Consider the following 12,147-nt stretch of genomic DNA (forward strand, 5'->3'; position numbering starts at 1 on the left):
TGGGTCAGAGTTTCTTCAAAACTGCAGCTCTTGTGGCTGGTCTTCAGTGGTCAGCGCCTATCAAAAGTGGTCAAGGAAGGAAAAACAGTGAACCAGCAATGGGGTCATGGGCGGTGTTGAAGAAATATTGTGAGCCAGGTTCAGGTGTGATGAAGAAGTTTCAGAGACTGATGAAGACTTAACAGTTATTAACATTTATTTGAGCCCGGTCGAGGAGATACAGTGCCAGTAGACAGCCTGTGCACACATCGAATGCCAACACCAAATCTGAAGGATAACATCTTTTGGTCCCTTTTATGTTTCTGTCTTCTCCCTACTTGCCTGTAGGCTTTCCCTCTTAGGTCATCTTTAGCTGGCCTTAACCTAGAACAACAAATCTATCTGATGTTTATTCTCCGATGCTACGTCATATTGAAGTCTATTACAATGCATGAGTACTCTTATCTGTGGAGCCAGTAAGTTCTTGTAAACATTCTTGTAAGATTCAACCTTGCAAGATTCCCAAAGAACACTGATATCTGCTGATATACTGTTGTCTACCTAACTAGGACCGTTACATGTGAGAAATAACTACAGCCGGAAGGTGTTTAAACACTTGTAGGGTAAGCTAATGGCCCCAAGCTTGACCTGTCTTACCTTTCCCTGTTACATCAATTAAGCCCCCTAAGAAGAAGAAGAACAGGCAGCCAAATGTCACTGATGCATGTCAGGAGCGAAGGCTGGCCTTTGTGGTCCGATCCAACAGACAAGCTACGGTAGGTCAAATTGCTGAAAAAGTTAATGCTGGTTCTGATATAAAGGTGTCAGAACACAGAGTGCATCGCAATTTTGTTGCATATGGGGCTGCGTAGCATTGTTGCAGACCATGTACACCCTTTCATAGAAATGGTATAACCTGATGGCAGTGGCCTGAGACCTGGCCTCCAAATTCCCTAATTGAGCATCTATGGGATGTGCTCGGCAAACACGTCTGATCCATGGAGGCCACATTTTGCAACTTACAGGACTTAAAGGATCTGCTGCTAATGTCTTGGTGCCAGGTACCATAGCACACCTTCAGAAGTCTAAGTGGAGTCCATGCCTTGACAGGTCCGGGCTGTTTCAGCGGCAAAAGGGGGATCTACACAATATTAGGCAGGTGGTCATAATGTTATGGCTGTATATATACTCTAGAACAAATTTAACACAAAATAACCCCAGATATACAAAACACCCACTTAATTGTGGAAAAAACATAGGTAATGTAAAGTAGATCATGCATGTAGAAGAGAAACCTCAAAAATATTGGTAGGCTGAAATTTGTGTCCTCTAACTCTGATTAAAGTACACTGCCCATGTGTTGTTGTGAGATTATTTACTTGAACAGTTAAGCAATTCAAAAGTTCATCATGGTCATTAACCTGCAGGGGGTAACAGAGGGACCCCTGGCAAATTTTTCAGACTTCCTGCTTCTCTGCAGTCCAATCAACGACCTGCTGAGAAGGAAGTCAGATGAAGTGAGGATGTCCGTAAACTAGTTGCGTGTCCTTCAGGGTTCCCATGGTTTCCATTCTGGTTTCCTCCATTCATTTTTACCATCGCAACATGATGGCAGCGCTCCGAGGTCACGCAGTAAGGTCATCCAGCTGATGAGTCACAGACAGACACACACACTAAAGCAGATGTGTCTATTCTTCTGTCTTTGTGAATATCATTGGGTTTGGGCAAAAGTGGGGACCATTCACAAGGCTGATTCCTACTTGGTCAAGGCTCTGTTTGAGGGGCGACAATTTGTTTTTAGGGTAAGGAAGCATTTGTGTTTGTGTGTGTCATCAATTAAAGCTGATGACACTGGTTTGTGGGTGAAGTTTATTTAAACAGCCCTTAATCACAATAGCAAAGGTTTCAGAGGCCAACATTAGAAAGAAAAACAAGGACACACTCATGGAAACACCTTTTAAGAAACCTTGGAAAGGATCACTGAAGAGGAAACCCCCTCCCAGGGACAGTGGAAAAATAAATGGAAAGTAAAAACGTTCAACTTGAGGAAAATGTCTGCTGAATATTTTCTAGCAACAAACATTTCCCCAAATACAAATGTACCGTTTCGAAACGGAACTTCAACTTAGTAAGCAATTAAAGATGGGAAGGGTTTTCATATAAACGTCTGAGCAGCTGAGCAAGAAGACAAATGAGGTTAAACAGAAACTTTGACAAACAACTTTCCCTGTGGTTTTGCATTTTTTAGCTCATTTACTGCAAATCACACACATCTTTTACTTTTAAGTGTTAGGTCTCCACTGTATATTAACAACTTTTAAATCCCTCCAATTATTAGTGACTTTTTTGTCTGTTGCACCTATTTACCTATTTATTTTCATTTCAGTATGCTTAATTTCATTGTACATTTCTCTGTAAAGCACTTTGATCAACATTTTTTGTCATTGTGCTACCTAAATGAATTTACTTGACTTGACCTTTTATCGCACCTGAGTGTTGGGGAAACTAACTTTGCTACCATTCCAGGCAGATATTGGTTTCCATTCATTTCCATAGGGTATGAAAGTCAATTAGCATACTACTGAAACTTGCTTGAGTCGTGTGATCCTACACAGTAAACATCAATGTTAGTGTAACATTGACAAACTGTATTGCAGACTTGGTGTTAAAGGAATAGTTCTACATTTAAGGAGAACATCGGTTTTCTCATCTAACTCTTTCTCAGCAAGAAAGCAGAATGTATTTCACAAAACGTTGAACAATTCCTTTAACTGTACCTTTAGTCATGTAGTCATAAATTGTAATCAGGAGCTAAATCAAGCAAACACATCCAGTATTGTATTGGTTTGATCCAGCAGCGTTTTAATCGGTGAATGAATTGTTACGTGGTGTGTGTTTTTGAGTATTTAATAGCTCTGAAACTAAAAGTGGAGCTCAATGTGTATGTGAACTGTAATTTTTTCTACATTATCTAAGTTTGCTTTCTCACCTTCTTTGCACTCTGGTCCCGTCCAGCCCTCCATGCAGACCTTGGAGCCGCTGGGGTCACAGTTGAAGTGACCGAAGAAGTCATCACGGGCCCTACAGAACTTGTTGCAGAAAGGTCCGTAGTAGTTTGAATCACAGCGGAAGCGAAGCCGGTACTCCAGGCTGAGAGTCCGTCCATGGTAACGGTATGTCTGCCACTGTTCACCGGGGTTCAACATGGACGAGAGGAGGACTCGCTCAATCAACTGACCTGAGGGAGGAGGGAAGAAGGATAAACTTTTTCAGACTTATGGATTTAGATTAGAACACATGATCCACCAGCATTATCTGATATTTGTCCTAACTGGCTGGAACTATGGCAAACCCAGATGTGTTAAAGGGTGCTTAAACCTGCATTAACTGATGTTGTGGTCACTCAGAGGCAACAAGCTGTAAATACTGACATATTAACACTTTATAAAGTTTTTATTGTGAACATGTCAGCAGTGTGTCTATTTATATAACCAGCGCTTACTGAGCAACACTGCATTCATTTGGACTCATGTTTCAGGCCACCTGATGAATGTCAGTGCAGCATTAAACTTCACTGCAACATGTGTAGGACTTTTAGGTGAGCAATTTTAAGCGATTTTTGTATGTGTGCCACCAACTTGTTTTAGATTTGTGGCTGAAGCTTAACTCACATGACAATCAAATCAATTGTATTTTCAAAAATATGTCTCTTTCTCATTCACACAACAATGTGAGCCTGGCACAATAATGTAGCTGTGTTGTGATCTGGGTGAGTGGGCTTCTCCAAAAAAATCCTTTAGTCAGCCCCGAATTTCTTACGCACATAAACCAGCATCAGAATGCTTGGCCATTTATGTAGGATTCAGGGAGCAAACTGAAAAACTGTTCCAGAGAAAAGGGATCGGGTGTCTACAGAGAAGAGAGAGTACAGCCAGTACACCAGAGAGGACCAGACGAGGCCCGGGGCAGCGGCTGCTGCTCCTGACCCCCGGAGGGGATTTCCCAGAGGCGCTGTCATCCCCAACTCACTTATAATCTCTTCTGACAGGGTATTAACACACACAAAGCACTGAGAATATGTGTGTGCATGGGTATATCTCTGGGTCTCAATGTATACATGTGTGTATTTAGGAGATGGTGGTGAGGATAAAGGGAAAGACTAGACGATGATATATAAAGCAGAAAAGGAAGCCTTGTTGGAAGTAAGTCAGCGATGGAGAGAGGGAGGGTGTACAATGTGTGTGTATGTGCGTGTGTGACAGAGACAAACAGAGACAAAGAGGAAGGGAGGCAGCTATTAGCACACACACATAACAAACCGCCTGATGGAGAGATGAGATCACTGTGGTTTGACACAAAGGAATGAAAACAGGGGCACATATTGGCCGGTATGTACATTTGTGTGTGTGCATGAGTGTGTGTTTAAGAGAGTAAAAGAGGAGAGGGAAAAGAGCAGACACTGAGAGACCTGTTAGCTCAGCCGTTGCCTGGTTCCTCCAACGGCCTCCTCCTGTACTAAAATCTATAAGGGCCCAGTTTTCCAAAAACTCATCAAGGCACTACACTGTTTTGTGGGTTTTTAATTATTTTATGACTCTGGCATGTCAGAGGGATAATTTAATCATCACCATTTCTCTGCCAGATAAGAAGCGAGGAGAGTAGAAAAAAATAACCACATTATCAGGCAGCACAGCAGGGAAGGTGTATAACAGAGTCTGATTTCCTCTCTAATGTGATTAGATGAGATGGCACAATAACAAGTGAGCACAAGTAGAGAGAACGATGGAGAAAAAGACAGCGAGATAGAAACTCAAATATTAGATGGTAAAAGCAGCAGCAACAAGAAGCTCTGAGCCGAAATCACACTTAACAGAAAAGCAAAGAGAATATAAGCAGCAGACACACGGGGATTGTGTCTGCAGGTAGCAAAAACACTTAAATCTTTTTCTCTGGCCTCGGGTGATTGTCCCCCACTGCCTGCTACTGGCTGTGAAGTGCTTGCCCTTGACAGAAGCTGAGAAAACACTGCAGGAGAGAAAACGGCTCCTTTTGACGTGCTATTCCACATCCCCTGAACACACAAATCAATACGGAAGACCTATGGAAACCAATAGATCACCATGTCTCTCAATCGGTGTATATGGGTAATTCTTCTTATTGTTTTTACTCTTATAGTGCTGGATGTCCAGATAAAAAGTTTTCTCATCTGAATAACAGCACTAAGTCTAAACATGTGTTTTGAATATTATAGACAAGCTGGTCTATATTTTTACGCTTCTAATATTGACTTTCACGTTCTCTCCCGGCAGTGGTGGCAATTTTGTGGCTGTAAGTATTATGTCAATACAGTTGAAACATGGGTGAACACAGCGACAAATCTGCACTCATAAAAATACTAAAAGCAATGTTTTCAAGAGTGGGTCCCCATTTTGTTAGTATCTTGTGCACACACAAATGCATCAGCATCCTTGCACGTGATAAACAGTCTTGTCCTTTTCAAGTCAGCTCATGACGAAGGAATTACATTCAACAAGTTTGTGAATCCTCAAAGATACACATATCTTTTGATGAGAAAACAGTGAACATACACATTAAAATAACTTTGTTTACAAGAAAACTCTACAAGGTACCTTTAAATACTGAGATCTGGGAATGTAGCAACATTGCTTAAAAGAAGTCAACAAGGCTATAAGTGCTAGCGATCAGGCGATCAGACAGGTTTAAAATGTTTCACCACAGCTATCATTTGTCACATGAAAATGTGGGAAATGACAGGTGTTTCTATTGTTTTGTCCAAAGGACCGAAACTATGGAAGAAAGACCAGAATAATAAACTGGAGTTACCCCGTCATACACAAAGGTACGGCCCTGCACATTAACACTAGCTACATTTTATTTAAACAAAACTCAGTGAAGGTCGTACTGTCAGCGCTCAAAGGACATCATATTTTCTCACTGTTTCCAAGGACTGTTTCAGAAGGTACAGTCGTTCTCGGTAATCCTTTCTGATTAGCAGCAGGGCCTGATAAGTCCATTCAGACTGCTACAGGATGCCTGTATTTGGGCTGAGCTAAGCTGCCGGCCTAGTGAACAGCTTTAGACCCCAATGTAATGGCTGTCATGAGCTCAGGTGGAAATGACAGATAATGCAAACAAGATGTAAGAGTAACGTTGGAGGGCACAGAGAAGGAGGGATAGAGTAGGATAGGAGAGAAAACCACAGAGAAGAATCTCTGGTGCAGTTCCCAGATTCTCATTATCTCAGCAATCTTTTGGATACGACTGAGGATGGTGGTATGATGAAAGGGACAACTGTGGCATGACAGGAATGAGGAAGGCATAAGAACATCTGTCTCCATCTTTGTGTGTGTTATGCTTTTTATAGCATTCAGCTCACATTCCCTGTCGTGAAGCTTTTCCTGATTATGAGGAGACACAACAAGGAGACGAGCAGGAAATTAAAGGATCTGGATAAAAGACCTTCAAACCTCATATGATCACAGCCATAAAGACACAAAGGATATTTTCACATTGTTCCATCATGTTGAACCACAAATAGCCTACTTGTAAACAAGTACTCATGACTTGTTTGCCTCAGTGGCAGTGTTGCTTTAAACTAAACTTACAGATAAGATAGAAAAGATAGAAGTAAGATGTTTTCTTGGAGAAACAAGGGGGAGAAAACTGTCCTACAAAGCCAAATCACAGTAACTACATAGTTGATCAAAATTATGTAAAGATCAGAATATTTTTCTTTTAATCTGTTTTACTATACACAAAGTCTTATGCAATAAAAAAAATACCCAGACCGTCTGAAATTGCCAGGAACTATGAAAAAGAGGTAAAACTCTACTCTGGCTAGTTAAAGCTAAAGTGCAGTATTTGGAAATGTGGATGCTCTAACATCTTAGTTATCGAGTTTCTTAACCACATTAATAAGGTAAGTACAATCATTATGGACAAAACTTGGCACCATCTAGTCATGCTAAAAGTTGACCAAGCTCAGCCAAATATGTACATTTTAACAAAGGCCCATTGGTCAAAACTGAGTTATGTCAACAGAGTCAGACTTTTTGACATGTGTTTAGAAATGTGTAATTTAAAAAGAAAATTTTTTTCAGTCTATGCCCATTAGACTGACCAGAAACATGACATGGAAGTGGTGGGAATAATCATCCAAAATGAGGAGGGAAATCATACATCAACACACAACTTTATCTCTTTCTTCCTTGTCTGTTCTGGAACATGTTAGTACTTTTACATTCCTGTGGATAGAACAGTGGAACAGACACACAAACATACAAACTGCAGCTTCACCTGACTCTGATGTGTCATTGTCATAATCCAGAGCCTCCAACACCAGAGAGAAGGACTTCTGTGAAGAAAAAACAGAGAAAACATCTTCAGACATGTGCCACAAATATACATCTTCGGGTTTAATTTCACATTAAACAACTAAATTTTATTCTGTCCTCCTTTACAATTTCAGCCATTGTCTCACTCTTGTCTGGGTGTGTGTGAGGCAAACATCTCATCCTTTGTCCTGCCATCATTTATGCAGTAGAATATATCCTGTACATGCACCTGGTGATTAAATGACAAAGTACGCAGTGTATGAATAAATTTACAACAAATACGTGATCTATGGGGCATTTTCCTGTCTTTATCCAAGAGCATGATTCTTTCAATTTAAGAGCATGACTCATTGATGTCACGTTCAAATTTTGTAAAACCCTGGCAACACAATTTAACAGCCCCTGCTAGATTTGATCTGCTTCTGTGTTCTTGCACACAGATATTATTGCTTGCACAGATTTCCTGCGCTCCAGCTTCAGCCCTTCTTTTTGCACTGTTTCTGGCTGCTTCCATGCTCGTGAAACGTTTGCTCCGAGATTTCTCCTCTGCTTTTTTTGTGCACTAATTATAGACTGCATAAAACGTGAACATAGTGTCCATGATATTACCTATAGGTTTCTGAAGAGCCATTGTGAAGCTCAATGTGGGTGGCTCCTGGCAGTTCCAGCCGTCGCCATCTTGGCATTTCCTGACTCTGGCTAATCCAAAAATGGGCAAAGAGGTGGAGCTGAGGCGGACCGAAGGAATCCTTGTTGCTGAAACCTCCTAGCAGCTAGCCACCTGAGAGAGCACCCACCTATCATCCAAAGCGACTCTTAATTATGCATTCCTCAAAGCCTTGATATCATTTAAATGGGTGAGTTATATGCAAATTCACTCCCCGTGCATTGTCATGAAGAGGTAAATAAGCTATAGAGACCAAAACCATAGGGTGTAAACACATGCTGTAAAGTTGAGCATTTTAACATTGGGGTCTATGGGGATTGACTGGTTTTTAGAGCCAGGCTCAAGTGGCCATTTAAAGAACTGCAGTTTTTTAAAGACGTCATATTATGCTTTTTGGCTTTTTCCCTCTCCTTTATTGAGTTATATACCTTTTCTGTGCATGTGATAGGTCTGCAAAGTGAAAAAGCCCAAAGTCCAGCCCAAAGGGAGTTCCCATCTCCCACAGAAAACTCTACTCTGAACTGCCTGAAAACAAATCCCTGTGATGTCACAAGGATGAAAGTTAAATGCGCCTCATATAACGCTGGCCAAGCAGCTAGTCCGACACGCCCTCAAAAACACATATTCGCCCGCTTCTCTTCTCTTTGGCCCGCCCTTCTCTGCTTCTGATTGGCTAGTAGTCCTTAACTAGGAACTGCGCATGTGCAACTCCCAACAAAGATATCGTAGAGACAAGATGCATCACTCTATAGCTAAAACAAAGTCTTCACACACAGGGTGAAAAGAGGAGCTGCAGCAATGTGCAGTATGACAAAAAAATATGGTGTTTTTTGAAAATTAAACCATGTAAACCTGTTCTGGCACAACCCCTAAATAAGATTTTGAACCTGAAAATGAGCATAATACCACGTCTTTAACGTTGGCTGAATTTTTCAGCCCCGGAGGTTTCCGCTTGGATCAAAATTCCCCGACCAACTGAATGCCAGCCATAGTGTTGACCTGTGAAAAGATCCCTGCCTCTATGTGGGCGTGATCTCTTTCACCAGGTACATCTGCTCCTGCTCTCCAAGGCTTCATTGTACTACTTACACTATTTTCTGTACAACTTTTGGAATAAAAGGTCAGTTAATATATATACCAGCAATAATACTTTTTCTTTTACTAAAATCTACACTGGCTTCCCGTCAGTTTACTAGAGGGGAAAACAACGTCACCTACATGACTCAAAAACCGCTTGTGAGTAAGAAATATTCTTCAGGAACTGTTTTGTAACATTGTGAAGACAGGTTGACTGGTACAACACGATGCAAAGTTCGCCACCCTCTTCATTTTCTGTGGGACATGAGCAAATTACTTAGCAAGGCATTGTGGGATTCTAGGTGGCGTGTTGACCAACTATGCAAAAAAGGGGAAGGGGTTAAACATTTTTAAATGTATGCAAATAAGGGTGAAATCCACCCAGCGGCTCCACAGTGATTTACCAAAAACAACAAAATGATGTAGTGGTAGATTATTTTTGTATTTTCGGGAGTCTCAGTCCCTTGTCTCTAGCATTACAGATACAAACGTAAATTAAGTGCTAGTTGGTACACACGCATATAAATTTTTATTAATAAGCAAGACAGTGATGAGAGAGGCGGCGGAGGCGATCAGAAATCAGAATCAGAAATACTTTATTGATCCCCATGGGGGATCACGTTAGATATAAAAAATCTAAAAAAATTATAAAATAACATGGCAAATGGAGCAACTGTAACAGGCTGCATGCACAGTTAGCACATGCGCACTAAATCGTACAATATGTTCACTTCCAGTGGGTCTTCATCATAAACACCCGTGATATTGTGTTTTTGATGAAGACCAAAGAAAAGTTTCAATTCTAGAGATGGGCTACAGTATGTTTTTGACCAGGCTTTTTGTGATACACTGAAGTTCCCATCCTTGGTTGTAAATCTCAGTGTGCTATGATATGAATGTAGATTAGTGATACTGATGCAGCCCAGGCTTAACAAATAAAAATAATTAAATAGATTAAAAACTACAACAGGTTGCCTGGCTGTGTGACACATGCAGACTTTTCTTTATTCATGAGTGTCAAAAAAAACCTATATACCAATGTATACTGTAATGTATACTTAACTGCATTACGTCCTGCAATCGTAACGCAATAGGTGGATCCAATAAAGCATTGAAAGTCAGTGGTGGAAGAAGTACTGACATATTTTTTCTTGAGCAAAAGCAAAATTCAGCTGAGTCCTACAATCAAACATATAATTCACAAGCGCTGTTAAATATCAAAGGTATTCTGTGTCACTGTGCAAAACTGCAATTCAAACTTATATTTATCATGTATTATCAGAATATTATTACTGATGCATTAAAGGAGCATTATGTAGTTTTCAGCCACTAGCGGTGCGGTTTTAAGATTGCAACCAGGCGTGTGCTCGTACGCGTGCTCGCTTGAACTCATGAGCGAGCATTATCCGAAACACAACCACTTTCATACAGAAATCCTGCAATAAACGCAGGAACACCAGCATGCAGGCTGTGGCTTTTCACTCAGACATGTTCAGGTTACTTCAACATTCCCGTCTCAGAGGCAGATCAACACCGGCGCCGTACCTTTCATTCAGCGCAGTGAGACACATTGGCATATTGGCACAGTCCTCCCGAAAAAAGGAGCGAGAGCAGCTATAGAGAGACAGGGAGACAGCTTCACACCGCATGGTGGAAACTCAGGTAAACTCCCACTGCAACTTTACAGTAATATTTTTATCAGCTTGACGTTGAACTAATCCATGCTCGTTAAATGATCACGCTACATTTACTGCATTTAGCCGACGTGCTACATCGTTAGCTCGCCTGCTGCTTTCAGTAACTATCTTTACTATTTGTGTATCTTTCACCGGAGGCTCAGCAATGTCAGCACAGCTAAATGTACTGGATGATAACGAAACGGTTAGTGAGCTGGACTGAATATTATATTGAGATTGTGTCACACTTTATAACAGTTAGACTGCAGTAAGTTTCTGTAACTAGTGTTAGTGGATGGCTCTTCCTCTGTGTTGTATATTATGTGAGTCGTTAGTTACAGCCACTGAGAGGTGGAGAAGCTGTGTACCTGAGTATCTGTAAAAGGCAATAAAATCTAAATTGAAAGTTATGAAGCAAACAGCGACAGGCCGAGCTAATGTAGCGTTAGCTGGCTGCTCCTGGCTGCATCACTATAGGATAGTAAACAAATTGCTCCACATTTGCTTTTTACCATTTCATAATTTCTTGCAGGCTTTGACACTTCACACATAATATCTGTGGTATGCAGGATAGTAACATGGGTGGCGTTAGTTGGTGAAGTAATGTGGAGAGCGATATGTCTTTGCACCGGATAATGTTAGCAACTGATCGGCGTTAGCGGCGTAACTTGACTTTCTCTGTTTCTTCAGCTTTACTAATGCTGACTTTGTTCTTATTCCTCATCATTTGAACCTGTTTGGTCTGATGGGCTTCAGCACATAAACCTTTATTGTTGTTTTGTATCCTTATGTGGAGCCTGTGTTTTGATGTGAGCCAGTTGTTTTATGGTGTTAGTGCATGTGTTAGGTACCGTGTTGTCGCTGTAGTACGAGAGAGGCTCGGGAGCGCGCACAGAGATGAATCCGACCTGGTGTCCTCACATTAAAAGCAGAATAGTGGCTGATGCAAGCAACAGAGAAAACAGGAGTGTGCTTCATTTCTGAGTGAGTTTTGAGCCCATTGACAATAAGGCAATGACAATTTGATTTATTAAAATCAAAAACTTACATATAGCCCCTTCAACATGTAAGCAGCATTTTAATGTTGTCAAGGTGAAACGTATTTTAACAGATTTATTCTCTAAGGGTCCCTGTCCACCAAAGCGTTTTGGTAACGTTTGGTAAAAACGCCAGGAGCTTGACGAGGCGTTTTTTTTTTTCCGGTCGCCGAGAGTTGAAAAATGTTCAACTTTGGGGAAAACGCGGCGCTCGTCACTGTCACTTTTTACTCAGCTGTCCAATCACAGTGCAGGAGGTGCGGGACAAACACCGCACCGAGCACATCCGATCTTGAACGAAACATTGTGCCTTCTCGCCGACGTGTGTCCTCGCCCGCAAAATCTCATGAACCCGC

General features: G+C 41.2%; 1 protein-coding gene across 1 annotated transcript in view; it reads right to left on the bottom strand.

Moving 5' to 3' along the window:
* Positions 1–12,147, bottom strand: part of LOC119883340 (protein jagged-1b) — a 53,518-nt gene that overhangs the window by 11,386 nt on the left and 29,985 nt on the right. The window contains exons 3-4 of the mRNA XM_038693942.1: positions 7,297–7,354; positions 2,969–3,217 (exon numbers count right to left, since the gene is read on the bottom strand). Coding sequence (XP_038549870.1) covers positions 2,969–3,217; positions 7,297–7,354 — 307 coding nt within the window. The remainder of the gene's footprint in view (positions 1–2,968; positions 3,218–7,296; positions 7,355–12,147) is intronic.

This window comes from Micropterus salmoides, unplaced genomic scaffold (assembly GCF_014851395.1).
Source record: "Micropterus salmoides isolate LMB-PRFRI ecotype aquatic unplaced genomic scaffold, ASM1485139v1 Ms_hic_scaffold_3, whole genome shotgun sequence".
Lineage (NCBI taxonomy): Eukaryota > Metazoa > Chordata > Actinopteri > Centrarchiformes > Centrarchidae > Micropterus > Micropterus salmoides.